The following is a 15,000-nucleotide window of genomic DNA, read 5'->3' as shown; positions in this document are numbered from 1 at the left end:
GACTGTGTGGATCATATGAACATTATAGAGCTTTTTAAATGAAACAGTAGAAGCCGTATCGCCCCCTACGCTTCCTGTAGTGTATTACAGTCTGTCAGAGCGACTGTGTGGATCATATGAACATTATAGAGCTTTTTAAATGAAACAGTAGAAGCCGTATCGCCCCCTACGCTTCCTGTAGTGTATTACAGTCTGTCAGAGCGACTGTGTGGATCATATGAACATTATAGAGCTTTTTAAATGAAACAGTAGAAGCCGTATCGCCCCCTACGCTTCCTGTAGTGTATTACAGTCTGTCAGAGCGACTGTGTGGATCATATGAACATTATAGAGCTTTTTAAATGAAACAGTAGAAGCCGTATCGCCCCCTACGCTTCCTGTAGTGTATTACAGTCTGTCAGAGCGACTGTGTGGATCATATGAACATTATAGAGCTTTTTAAATGAAACAGTAGAAGCCGTATCGCCCCCTACGCTTCCTGTAGTGTATTACAGTCTGTCAGAGCGACTGTGTGGATCATATGAACATTATAGAGCTTTTTAAATGAAACAGTAGAAGCCGTATCGCCCCCTACGCTTCCTGTAGTGTATTACAGTCTGTCAGAGCGACTGTGTGGATCATATGAACATTATAGAGCTTTTTAAATGAAACAGTAGAAGCCGTATCGCCCCCTACGCTTCCTGTAGTGTATTACAGTCTGTCAGAGCGACTGTGTGGATCATATGAACATTATAGAGCTTTTTAAATGAAACAGTAGAAGCCGTATCGCCCCCTACGCTTCCTGTAGTGTATTACAGTCTGTCAGAGCGACTGTGTGGATCATATGAACATTATAGAGCTTTTTAAATGAAACAGTAGAAGCCGTATCGCCCCCTACGCTTCCTGTAGGGTATTACAGTCTGTCAGAGCGACTGTGTGGATCATATGAACATTATAGAGCTTTTTAAATGAAACAGTAGAAGCCGTATCGCCCCCTACGCTTCCTGTAGTGTATTACAGTCTGTCAGAGCGACTGTGTGGATCATATGAACATTATAGAGCTTTTTAAATGAAACAGTAGAAGCCGTATCGCCCCCTACGCTTCCTGTAGTGTATTACAGTCTGTCAGAGCGACTGTGTGGATCATATGAACATTATAGAGCTTTTTAAATGAAACAGTAGAAGCCGTATCGCCCCCTACGCTTCCTGTAGTGTATTACAGTCTGTCAGAGCGACTGTGTGGATCATATGAACATTATAGAGCTTTTTAAATGAAACAGTAGAAGCCGTATCGCCCCCTACGCTTCCTGTAGTGTATTAGAGTCTGTCAGAGCGACTGTGTGGATCATATGAACATTATAGAGCTTTTTAAATGAAACAGTAGAAGCCGTATCGCCCCCTACGCTTCCTGTAGTGTATTACAGTCTGTCAGAGTGCCTTTGTTTTAAGAACACTTAAAAAAAAAATACTTTTGACTAAAAATTGAGTAAAAATGACAGAAGTACTTGCTTGAGAATGCACTTAAGTGTCATTAAGTAAAAGCACTTTGTGCGAACAGCAGTCTGCTGTGGCCTCTGCAGTGATACAGGTAAAAAATACAATTAAATAAAAATTGTTCATATAAAAATGAGGTTTTTCCTTGTTTTACACTTTATTACATTCACAGACACAAACTTGAACTTAAGTCGACATATAGAGAGAATAGTAGCAGAGTGTTGTCCCTTGAAAAGGAGTTATACAGAACTATAGACAATCATATGGAATATGTTTCTCATTAAGATGATTGCTGTGAGTTGGACATTCTGCAGCTGTTAGCTCTGCCCACACCGTCGGGTTTGAAGTGCTCAGCTTGTGTTGTCATATCTGATGACATTGTGTTTTACACCATGCATGTATAACGCTGAGCAACAAAAAGCGTCTGCTGTTAACTGTACCGCACACATTTAGAAGTAGCTGTGTTAGATTATATTTTTTGCATACATTTCATTGTTAGAATTTTTACCACTTGTGGTGAAACTTCTCTTTTTGGCAGAAGAAATTACCAATGTTAAATACACTGGTCAGGCAGAACGTTCTGACCACCTCCTCGTTTCTACACTCATTGTCCACTTTATCAGCTCCACTGACCGTATAGCTGCACTCTGTAGTTCTACAGTTACAGACTGTAGTCCATCTGTTTCTCTGATACTCTGTTACCCTGTTCTTCAGTGGTCAGGACCCCCATGGACCCTCACAGAGCAGGTACTATTTGGGTGGTGGGTCATTCTCAGCACTGCAGTAACACTGACGTGGTGGTGGTGTGTTAGTGTGTGTTGTGCTGGTGCGAGTGGATCAGACACAGCAGTGCTGCTGGAGTTTTTAAACACTGCGTCCACTCACTGTCCACTCTATTAGACACTCCTACCTTGTCGGTCCACCTTGTGAATGTAAAGTCAGAGACGACAGCTCATCTGCTGCTACACAGTTTGTGTTGGTCATCCTCTAGTCCTTCATCAGTGGTCACAGGACGCTGCCCACAGGACGCTGCTGGCTGACGCTGGATATTTTTGGTTGGTGGACGATTCTCAGTCCAGCAGCAACACTGAAGTGTTTAAAAACTCCAGCAGCACTGCTGTGTCTGATCGACTCAGACCAGCGCAACACACACTAACACACCACCACCACGTCAGTGTTACTGCAGTGCTGAGAATGATCCACCACCCAAACAGTACCTGCTCTGTGAGGGTCCATGGGGGTCCTGACCACTGAAGAACAGGGTAACAGAGTATCAGAGAAACAGATGGACTACAGTCTGTAACTGTAGAACTACAGAGTCCAGCTATACAGTAAGTGGAGCTGATAAAGTGGACAGTGAGCGTAGAAACGAGGAGGTGGTCAGAATGTTCTGCCTGATCGATGTATATTTTAAATAATGTCTCATTTTTTTGCTTTCCACTTTTATGCAAGGAGAATGAAAATGTTGGTCTCAGTTTTCCGTGGACAGTTTTCTGCATTGCATTTTGGGAGTTGTAGTGAAAAGCCTGTTGCATGCCGAGGTAGACATCCGTCTAATGCTGTATATTCTTGTAGTCTGGTGTTATATGTTGGTAAAATGTTATTAAAAGTGACAGTAGTGGCAGTTTAACGTCGCCCCCATTCCTACTGTGGTACCGCTTCGCCATCTCAGTGATAAATGTGACGAGACCAAATACTGCTTGACTTTCAAATCCACGTCTGCCTCAAACTCGGCCTGGTCAATTTGAAAGGCAAATGAAACATCTCTAATCTTCATGTATGACTGTGACACCTACTCAGCTCACTGTAACAGCTTCCACTTACCGGTTCCTCTCAAAAGGCTGAGCAGCCAAAGAGGTAGAAAATGCATTTGCGTCTTTGGGATTGCGCTCTGCTGCTTCCTCTTTCAGTCACGATTTACACTCTCTCACCCTCCTCGTAGATATAGACCCTCCACCTCCCTTCCCCTCTCTCTTTCTTGCTCTACCCTTTCTCCTCTTTTAGGGCCTGACCGATATGAGCATCTTGTCATCGGTGCCGATACCGATTTTAGGGGTTCAAAATTCTGATAATTGCCGATATAATTTCATATGGTCAAAGATTCTTAAAGGTGCAGTGTGTGTGATTTAGTGGGATGTAGTATCAGAAATAGAATATAGTGAACAAACCCTGTTTTCATTAGTATGAAATCACCTGTGACTGTGTATTAGTGTGTTTTTGTCAATGAGCCCTTAGAATGAGCCCTTCATATCCACATAGGGAGCGGCTGTCTCGCAACAGAGGCCGGCATGCTGCGCTACCATGTTTCTACCGTAGCCCAGAATGGACAAACCAAACAGTGCCTCTAGAGGGCGTCTTGCATGCTTTTACGCTGAAGCAGCAGCTTGAATTTGGTGGTGCTGCAGCTCTGGCTGGAAGACATAGAAAGAAGAAGAATCAGAGAGAGAAGTTTGCCCATGCAAATTTTGACAAATGGAGGGTCAGACTTATTATTTAGCACTGGAAAATGCGAGACAGGCTGAATCTTTGCCGTCCAAAAAGAGAAAACGTGAAGAAGCAAAGCGAAATCAGGAAAGACGACGGCAGAAAGTCTGACGGCCACCGTAGGTTCTACTACACGCTTGGAAAGGGAGGGGTGAGGGAGGGTGAATCTGCTGGTTACCATCTGCAGCCTCACCTCTAGGTGACTCTAAGTCTTACACACCGCACCTTTAAATGCTAAAAATATTTTTAGTGCTGGGGGTGGAGCTTCCCAGAATTCTTAGCAGTTTTATTCATTTATGTTAATAAGCTTGTTTTTGTTGTTTTTTCATTGGTTCTCTTCACATACGCTTCTTTTCCTCATCTTATTTGTGAGTTTTGAATGCGTTTTACATGTTTTTATTACATAATCATGATTTTTACGTGTGCATGTGTTACCAGCACAGTGTATTTCTGTTATAAAGGTATGTACGCAGTAAATCCAGGCTCCGCCCACACAATTGTTCTTTCATAACAGCTGTTCTGAGGCTGAAGAAGCTTTACAGAATGTTGGTAAAAATGCCATTAAACCTAATAATTTCATATTGTATTTGCTCTGTAATGTTGAGCTTCCAGTTTTAAATGCTACACTTCTGAGCTGGACAAAATAAATATCTGACATAAATGTAGGTATTGTGATATAAACCGAGTCCGTTCTACAGCTTAGTCATTTTTAACTCTATTCTGTAAAGTTTGTCCAACCTAGCAACAGTAGCTACAAAACAACACGTTAGTGGGCGGAGCCTGGATGGATCAGCTGCACAGTAATGAATGATTTGATGTTATATAAAAGGGTCATTATACTGTAATATATTGTGATTTGAGCTTCTTTAACTGCAGAGAATTGTCGGTCCTTTATCGGCTGAGCGATGTATCGGTCGGGCTCTACGTTCCTGCCTCTCCTGATATCCCCTTTTTTACTGGGAGTCCATTTGTGGTGTTTGAATGCTGTGTGTTTGTGCGTGTTGAGTTAAATATCCCTCCATTCTCAACCTTTATTACCATTCAGAACCGCCTCCTGTCCTCCGGGCCACCAGTCAGCCTTAGAACCTGCAGCGCATTATTTGACAAGGTAAAACTTCACCTTTAATCTCTCCAGCCCTACCTGGCTTCATACTGCACTAAGACTATTGGAGCACTGTTTGGCAAGATAACATGCAATATTTTACTGCACTGCTTAGAGTCTATAGCAGCCAACTCCACCCACCAGTGTACTCTGTAATACTGCACATGTCCCTGCTTAAAGTCTTTACTATTATCTGTTGTTTATTAGACATGTTCACATTCATAACTCATGCAAAACCTCTTTAAATATTAGCATTGATTACCTATGTAGACAGCTGGAACCACGGTAGACGCACGCTTTCATGAATAGGATTCACGAGTGAGTTATGTTTTGTTTTGAATATTTAATGAGGAATTTAAAATATTACAGTAATATTATGACTAGAGCTTTAGATCCTGTAATGCAGTTCACTCCTGATAGGATCACTATTTGCCAAGACACGTATTTCACTGCAGACTGTCGACTGTTTGTAGTCACATTATTTAGCAACGTAGCTCCACCTGTTAGTGTATGTGGTTGTACTTACGTAAACATGTCTAGCACATACATCACTTCGTTATAAGTTATGTAAGTAATGACTGATGATATATACAGCACTGAAAGTGTTGACTGAATGTGTTTTATATGCTCAAATGCCTGAAACCTGTTTCTAAGGCAAATAAACAATTAAATTATGATTTTTATACCCCAAAACAAACATTTTAAATATTTCATGCAGGGTAAGAATCTTAAATGTTTTATTTGATCTCACCGTTTTTCTAAAATGCAAAGATGTAGAAAAACCCCTGTTAAGTAATCTGATATCTGACCGCTACTGCAAGCCTTAATAAACAGGATAAAAACAGTAAGTTATGAATGTTGTTGATGTTTAAAGGCATCATATCTGACATTTTTACAGGGTTTTATTGCTATTTTTTTCCACCTATAGCATTTGTGTGGTTTGTGTGCCAAAAAACAGTCGGAATTTATTTTCCAGCTTTTATCTTTTAGAATTCAACGTGGTGTTTGGGTTCCTGTGCCTTTAAGAACAATGGCTCTGTTTGGATGGGCTGTTCTCTCATCTATGAATTACGCCTTATAAATTTAGCATGAGGGGGCGGGGCTAATCTGCTCTAGGTTGAATAGGTGGATGTCTGTCAAAACAAAGACTTTAAAATAGGTTTAGCTTCCAGAATATGGAGGGTGTATTAATCGAAAGGCCGTAATCCTGCCCCTGTCGGTTGTTTAGATTTCTTTAATCCTGTTCATCCTTTCCCGACTCTGTGTCCCCTTAAAAACCTACTACCACTCATATAGTCACGTGACTCCGCCACGTCCGGTCTGTGACGTGGAAGCCAAGGCTACGTTCACACAGTAGCTGAAAGTGGCCCAAATCTGATTTTTTTTGTTCGGCTGTTCAGATTATCGTTTAAAAGTGGTCTGTTTGTGACATCAGTCTGAACAGATCAGCTCCTAAACTGACCCACATGTGCAAAAGAGCAGAGCGTCACGCGGCTCAACCAGAGGTAAACAATCACACCTGCCAACGAACGCCAGTCGCTCCCGGAGGATCAGCTTCATCTTCACCAGCATCACAGGAGCATCATGAAGCTTCACTGACTGACAGCTGGGCTCATCACCAGAACGTGTTGTAGCTGTGAAAAGATTTCAAAGATTCACTTCTTTGGTTCTTTAAGCTTTGCTTTCAGACTTTTATCTGTTCTTTGACGCTGCGGCCTCGTTCTCCTGCGGTCGCGTTCAGGCAAAAGAGAAATCTTTTTAAACACGGACGGTTTTTGATGAGTCTCTTTTCGTTTTTGTACAGAAAAATTCTCAGCAGCGCAAAATTACGCCGAATGTTGAGTTGGATTGAAAGCCGCGTGAGTTCCGATCCGGCTGCATATTTACAGCACAAACCTAGTCAATGAACTATAAGGCCAAAAAAAACAACAAAATCATCGTTCATTAATCGTAATCGAGGTAAAATATTCAATAAATCGCGATATTGATTTGAGGTCATATCGCCCAGCACTAGTGTATAGACTGAAGAGTAGACTTAGACTTTGAGACTAACGGTGTTTACATACTACATCAAATCATATTGTGAAAAACTCGTTTTGCTTACTTTTGAAGGGAAGGTGTTTGATGCAGTATGTAAACATTGTTAAATGTTGTGGTCCATAGAGTTTATACAATCCACAACTTAACCGAACTAAAACATCTTGGGGTTTTTTTTTTGGTGAGGTCACATTTACATATAACTGCAGTCCGAACAAAACCTTGTATTTTTGCTTTTGCCGTTTTTCTTTTTTTTTTTACATAATTTACAAATATCAGCTGATTCATGATGATTTCACCAACACAAAATCATTTATAATAACATTTCTTTACCTTCATTTACACTGAAAAGCAAGATTTTTTCCTTCTACTGTAAAGTTGCCATTTCGATATATCTTCTTATTCAGCCTACAGCCGCTTAGCCACACCCGTTCATGCTGAAGTTACAAGCAGTGCGTCAACTTAAATTGGGCGCTCAATCAGAACAGAGCTCATTTACATATTATTCTAAAAGGCACAGTGATCAAAACAGCCTGTTTAGTTGTAAGGGATGAAGAGAGGCTGGAAAAGCGTCATGCGGAAATGACTTATGACTGATTTTGGTACATAAAACCACACAGATTAAAAATAATAAGTTAAGTGAGCCTAAAAACATTTTAGAATTGAAAAAAAATTGGTTTACAGTGTAAACGCGGAGCGAGGAGGCGGACGCATACGCTGAGATAAGCGACTTTTATTGAGGGAAAATCCAGGGTCGTGGTGATGACAGGCCAGGGTCAAAAAGCCAGCATGGAGAGATTGAGGTTCAGACAGGAGGAAAGAAACACTGAATCAAAAAACACCACCAAACAGCCAGACCACCACCAACAAAACAACCACAACCAGACCACCAAACAACCAGACCACCACCACCAACAAACAACCACAACCAGACCACCAAACAACCAGACCACCACCACCAACAAACAACCACAACCAGACCACCAACAACAAACAACCAGAACAACACCAACAAACAACCAGAACATCTAACATCTAACACCAAACAGCACGATCAAACAAAGGGCAAACACAGGGCTTAAATACATGAGGGTAAACGAGGGACAGGTGGAAACACAGGTGGAGACAATCAGGGGTGGAGTCACGAAACAAGAGGGCAGGACTGAAAACCAAAACAAAAGCACATGGACAGGACTGGGAAGTAAACACAACAGGAGAACATGGAGGAGTGGGAGGAGCCAAGCGTGACAGTGATTAGTGATTCAGTGATTCCTTTTGTGAAGATTTTAAGGAGGGACATTTAAAGCACTCCTGTGTTCTGACCACCTTAGTGGCCAGTAGCTCATAAACCCAGCAGCTCCCTATTTGGCAAGGCAGCACTTGTTTGGTGGGAGAAAACTATACAGTACATAAGCTGCGTAGTCTTGAGCTGCGTGTAGCACCGATTCAGCTCCGTAACCACCAGTGAAAATGTCTCGTTTCTAAAACGTCTTTTCATCCTAAACGTCTTTTTAAGCGTTTGAGTAATTTCTGAAAACACGATGTTCACAAGTCACGTGGGTGCATATAGTTCAGTAGCACCACCTCTATGACATCACATTATACACCGGTCAGGCATGACATTCTGTCCACCTCCTTGTTTCTACGCTCACTGTCCACTTCATCAGCTCCACTTACTGTATAGCTGCACTCTGTAGTTCTACAGTTACAGACTGTAGTCCATCTGTTTCTCTGATACTCTGTTACCCTGTTCTTCAGTGGTCAGGACCCCCATGGACCCTCACAGAGCAGGTACTATTTGGGTGGTGGATCTTTCTCAGCACTGCAGTAACACTGACATGGTGGTGTGTTAGTGTGTTGTGCTGGTGCGAGTGGATCAGACACAGCAGTGCTGCTGGACTTTTTAAACACTGTGTCCACTCACTGTCCACTCTATTAGACACTCCTACCTTGTCAGTCCACCTTGTAGATGTAAAGTCAGAGACGACAGCTCATCTGCTGCTGCACAGTTTGTGTTGGTCATCCTCTAGTCCTTCATCATTGGTCACAGGACGCTGCCCACAGGACGCTGCCCACAGGACGCTGCCCACAGGACGCTGCCCACAGGACGCTGCTGGTTGGGTATTTTTGGTTGGTGGAAATTTCAAATTATGCAAAAATGCATAAGATGACCCATAAAAAGCAGACTTTGCCCCAGTAGCTATTTTTGTTGTTGTTTTGTTTCAGTGCAGCAGTATTTGCATATATATGTAATAATAAGCATGTTAGGTGATATAATTACTGATCTATATCATCTTCCATATGGTTGCTGTCATATCAGCACTGCCTGTTACCCTGTGTGCACAAATCGTGATGAATGGAACAGAAATGGCCCAAAATTATTGCAATAAAATTTTCTATAATTGAGTTGGAGTAAATTTAAATATGCTTTTGCCTTCATCTATAAAGTTGCCGTTTTGGATGTATGTGGTTTTGTTAGAACAGTTATATAATATATATTTATAATATATAAAAAAAAATTTCCCCATTTTTTTAACATAGTTTGTGAAAATCAGCTGAATGGACCAATAGAAATGCCCCAACAGGGCTTGGTAGAAATTCTCTGCTGTAAACTTACTAAACTAAACTTACTTTAGATGCTTGTTTCTGTTTGAACAGTGATGATTTGTAGGGCTGCAACACGGTACTGTCTGTTTAATGCCTCCCTAGTGTGTCCCTGTGAAGTATCTGCGGTTCTAGCTAACTGAAACCCAGTTGTTTACATGCCCCAACTTGCTAAGCCTGAATGATGGAGAAAGGCTCTCTTGATAAGATCAAAGTTCATTCTAGTTACTGCAACGGTGAATTTGTTTATCACTGAACCACATCGAGCCCGACGTGTCGTTCACACCAGCCACTCCAGCAGCGTTCGCACCAGAAGCAACAGCGAACTAAACGTCCACACTTCTGATGGAGCTCGTTCTGTCCGTCAGCAGCGTGCACTGCTTTTTTCACAAGAAAGTCTTTTTAGCTGTGAATTTTTGGTGATTAAACAATTCCAGTTATTTACATTTATAACTACACAAAATCTAAAAGTTTTATTATATATTCTGTGTGGTTGCTGTCATACCAACACCATGTATCTCAATTTTATTTATTTTTTTTAACCAGCCCCTTTTTGGAGGTCCCTCATTTCACTTGTGATTGTAAATATATTTTTTATTAATAAAAAAAAAAATATATATATATATAAATATATATATATATATATATATATATATATATATATATAAACTTTTTAATTTTTAAATTACATTTTTAAATTAAAATTAAATATTTAATTTGATTATATATTTTTTTTAAATTGGGTCGAATTATATTCCACCAGTAAAAAGGCCCCTGAAAGTGGTTCATAATTCATAGTAAATACTTTACACAAAAAGTTGATATGTGAGTTAAGAGATGAGTAAAATAAAAGTCTCAAATAAAAACACCAAGCATGCGTACTGGTTCACTGACGCTGATGACATCGGAAGACACTGGTCCCATAAAAATGTTGAATTTTGATCCTCAGCCCTAATAATTAGGATCTGACACATTTTGCAACAATATTGATTTTAAGTGGCCAAAAAAAGTGCCAACGTGAGCTGAGCCATGAGATTGTGAGTTTTAATCCCGGGGATGCTATGAACAAAAAATTCGGCAGGTTATTAGTGAAAATATCGTTTTCAGTATCAGCCGATATTATAGATATCGATATATCAACTGATATATCGTACGGGCCGGACTAGTGACCGCAGTTGACAAGTTTACTCGTTTGTCAGGCTTCTTTTACAATTACAACTTTTACTACGCTCTTAAAAACCATGCTGCTTTAGTGGTTCTTTAACAAAGAAAATGGTTCTGTATAGAACCATGAACAGTCACAGAACCCTTTGCATGATTAAAGGGTTCTCTGCATCAGGAATGGGTTTTTCAGATCAATGAAAAATGTGCACATAAGGTTGTTACAGGCTTGACACTGTAAGACTAGACAAACCTTTTGGGTGCTGTATAGAAGCTTTTTCAAAAAGGTTCTATATAGAACCATCTACTGCACGTTCTCCATCCGTCTGAAGAGCCACTTCATGTTACAGCGACCCCTTTAATTGTGCGAAGGGCTCTTTGAGCACCATCATTCCTGTGTACTGTGTTGCTGTTTGTGTGATTCATGTCTTTATGGGCGAACAAAGCCGTGATGATCAGAGCAACTTCTGCTCAGCACCTTCACCTCGTAGCTGCACGAACGAGGGAGTTTCCAGAAAATTCCCCTGAGCTTCCTCCTCCTGGTGTCTCTGAGAGGAACGTGAAGGAAACAACTTCTGAAAACAACTTTTCCGCGGACAGAGATCGGAATCGCTCGGTACTCGTGCTCACGCTGATGGCATCCGCCGTCTGAAACTCGCACAGCTGGTTTCACAAGATCTGCAGAAGCTGACGTTTTGTGCTCAGTGCAAATTTACTTCTCCTCTCCATTTGCTGTGAGGCTAATGTAGCTAATGAGTAATGGAAGCTTACAGCCAGTTAGCATGATGCTAACTGCGTGCCTCAGCCATCGCGCTCTTGCCTCAGAGTGGTGGGATGTGTTCAGTCTGTCCAGTAGACTGGATCATGTGGGTTCTAACACTGTGTGACACTCTGTAAACAAGGAAACGTGTGTCAGCACCGCTAAAGACAGTAGAAACATCTCGAGGCCTGAATTCAGTCCATGTTTGTGGGTAAATGTGAGTCAGAAACCACATCGTCAGGTCTGTTAGAGAGGCTGAACATCTACACGTGCTTTGTGATGTCAGCACCACCCTAATCACATTCACGTATACGGCATTTGGCTGGCGCTCTGATCCAGAGCGACTTCGTGTGATCATTCTACACACGGAGGCGAAGGTGGTGTTGGGAGTCTTGCCCAAGGACTCGTATTGGTATAGTGTAGGGTGTTTACCCAGGTGGGGATTGAAAGGATCGGGTGTAGAAGGCAGGGGTGTTACCCACTACACTATCCCAACCACTAATTGTTCTTAGTTCTACAGACAACAAATCCTGGCGTCTCGACTCTTTGACAGTGTATATAGACTGGACCTGGTCAACCGGGACCAAGGAGGGACCAAGGAGGTCAGTCATTGGTCGGCTTCTCGTGCGGTGGATGGCGGGAAGGCGTGAGACTGCTCAGGCGTCTTAAGCTGGGCCGACACCGACTTTAACTCACGATTTGCAACAAATTTTGTAGGTCAGGATCGACGGACGGAGCGGATGATCTGGAGTGTGAGCGGAGAAACAAGTGAATCCTGAACCTCCGATCGAACTCTGGAGCGAGCGGAGACCCTCCGATATTATCAGACCTGTTTGATATTTACAAATAAAAACGTTCACGAGTCCTGCAGAGTGAGACGGTCAGAGATTTACTCAACGAGTCACTCAAACAGCAGCCAGTCAGAGAACTGGAGGAGCGGAGAAACGGGCGAAGAGACGAGCGCGAACAGCGGCGAAACACAGGAAGATAAGAGCCGATATCACGATTACAACGTTTATGCATAATGTAATGGTATAATGCATAATATTTGAGAAAAGAGTCGGAATATTTCGGATATTCCGACTTTTCTCTCATATATTATGACTTTATTCTTTATTTATGCTTTATTCCTTATGCTGTACTCTTCTTGAAATATTGTGACTTTATTTGTCAAAATATTACGACTGGTTCTTAAACTATTAAAATTAATTCTCAAAATGTTATGACTTTCTTCTTAAACTTACGATTTTATTCTTCAATTATTCCGACTTTTTTCTCAAAACATTACGACTTCACGAAAAATTGCGTTTTTTTTGTTATTTTGTGGTCTATCATTTTTATTAACAGTGGCCCTGAAGTGCATGAGTCCATCCAGGCATGAGGTCAGTCTCCACAGATTCAGCTCAGCTGGCAGTTTGCAGTGAGATGTTTCTCCAGCTCTCACTGTATCAGTGTTTCTCACCTCATGTTCATCCCCAGGTCAGGCCCAGTGAGTTCAGCTCCGTTTGTGTTCTGAGGAGTTCTGGAAGTTTAAGGTCTTTTTCGCAGCCGAAACCCGTGTGTTTGACTCTCTTTGCCCTGTCGTCTAGCGGGTCAGTGCGTTGAGATGTTTCCTGCCCTCCTGCTTTATCTGACCAATGCTTCATTATGTTAACTCAGGAGCTGCTGATGGAATTGAATAAATCTGTGAGATTTCTGGAGGCATCCAGGGGAAATCTGTGCTCTTCAGTCTAATTCACGAGATAATCTACTGTGTACTTTGCTACTGTTTGTAGTTATTCTAATAAACGTCCGGAAGTGTTCATCCTGTCCTGTCGCTGCCGTGGAAATGTGTTCTAGGCGGTTCTTGCTGTATTTTTTTTTTTTAATGCAAATTTGTGTACAGTTACACAAAATTGGTTGATTTATTACAAACTGATATATCAAGTGTACAGTATTTCACAGTATATTCCATTTTCATACGGGCAGGTCTGAGTTACACTGTCAGTGGACATTCGTATTTCCACTCATTGAAGTCCAGGATTGGATTAGCTAATATCTGAATACATTAATTGTTTACGGTTGTTGTAAATGTTGTTTTTTGTGTTTGGGCCGTGTGGTGGACGGAGTGATGACCCTGCTTTTTCTTCCTGGTTGCTGAGCTCTCCTCAGATTATGATGCTGCCCTCTGGTGCTTGAAATGTAGTTGTGTTTTTTTTTTTTGTCACAGTAATACAGATTTATTTCAATTATTGCAGAATTTACCTGCAGTAAGAATTTGAGTCATATATTACAGGAATTATCACAATAATAAGGATTAATTTAAATAAGAATTAAACTTCTATATTACAGGATTTATCACAATATAAAATATAAAAAATATTACATTTTCACAATATAAAAAATTATATTTTAAATATTGCAGAATGTCTCTCTCCATTAAGGATTAATTGTAAATGTTCTACAATAAGCAATAAATTTATTTATTGCATCATTGGTCATTTGTCAAATGTACAGTACGATGAGAATGAAATTAAATTTTACAGACTTTGTCATTTATTAAATTATCGATGCAGCTTATTAAATGAAATACAACAATTTATTAGCAATATAATAATTTAATTTAAACGTTACAATAGGAAATTTTATTTGAGTGTTACAGCATTTATCTGGAAAAAGTAGAAGTGAAATATTTAATGTTCCACTCCTGACGATATCTTGCTTTACACGTTTGAAAAGCTGACCTGTCCGCTCGTCCACTTTAACCTCTGCGTTGTGCTCTGGGTGTTTGTGTGTTAGCAGCAGGGAGCGAAGACGGCGTCCGAGCCTCCGCTCGCTCCTCCGGTGTCTGAGGAGGAAGATGAGGAAGAGGAGGAGGAGGACGAAGATGAAGACGACGATGATGATGAGGTGCCACCCATCATCGCTCCTCGACCGGAACACACCAAATCTGTAAGTGAAAAACAACCATTCCACCAACTGAGCTCAAAAACAAAAACACGTGATGAATCTTTGACTCTGGGGTCCACAAACCCACCAACGTGTCCAATCCGATGGGTCTGTATCTGTGTGTGCCTTCGTGATGATCCAGCTCAGAAATCCGGTCCAAACACTTCCTGAATCTGTAGAGCTGCTCTTTCCATTCCATCTCATCACGAGATCATACGAGACTCACATCCGGAGTTATGAGTCTGTGAAGAGGGGCTGAGATACACGGCATCTGCCTCTCACCGTGTGGAGTTGCTGGATTCTTGTGTCCGTCTACATTCTGAGTGAAACTGACCGACAGACACTCAGGAGATCACTAAAGACTGACCGTCACGCCGGACACCCTTCATTCTTCATTCCGTCCACATCGGAGACTCGTGTGAAACGGCGTCAGAGAGTTTCCAGCTGCTGA

The 15,000-nt window shown here is 41.4% G+C and overlaps 1 protein-coding gene across 5 annotated transcripts in view; it reads left to right on the top strand.

The window, feature by feature from the left end:
- The window catches only part of LOC108414409 (serine/threonine-protein kinase PAK 3), a 77,092-nt gene that overhangs the window by 39,260 nt on the left and 22,832 nt on the right, over positions 1 to 15,000 (top strand). For 2 of the 5 annotated variants that reach the window (XR_005129491.1, XM_037533295.1), the window contains exons 6-7: positions 5,003 to 5,065; positions 14,400 to 14,552. Coding sequence is in view for 4 of the 5 variants with exons in the window: in XM_037533295.1 (XP_037389192.1) it covers positions 5,003 to 5,065; positions 14,400 to 14,552 (216 nt within the window). In the remaining variant the exon portion in view is untranslated. The remainder of the gene's footprint in view (positions 1 to 5,002; positions 5,066 to 14,399; positions 14,553 to 15,000) is intronic. The other 3 variants (XM_037533296.1, XM_037533298.1, XM_037533297.1) reach the window with 3 other exon arrangements.

This window comes from Pygocentrus nattereri, chromosome 23, assembly GCF_015220715.1.
Source record: "Pygocentrus nattereri isolate fPygNat1 chromosome 23, fPygNat1.pri, whole genome shotgun sequence".
Lineage (NCBI taxonomy): Eukaryota > Metazoa > Chordata > Actinopteri > Characiformes > Serrasalmidae > Pygocentrus > Pygocentrus nattereri.
The sequence above is the reverse complement of the archived record's forward strand: the minus strand, read 5'-3'. Positions and strand labels throughout refer to the sequence as shown.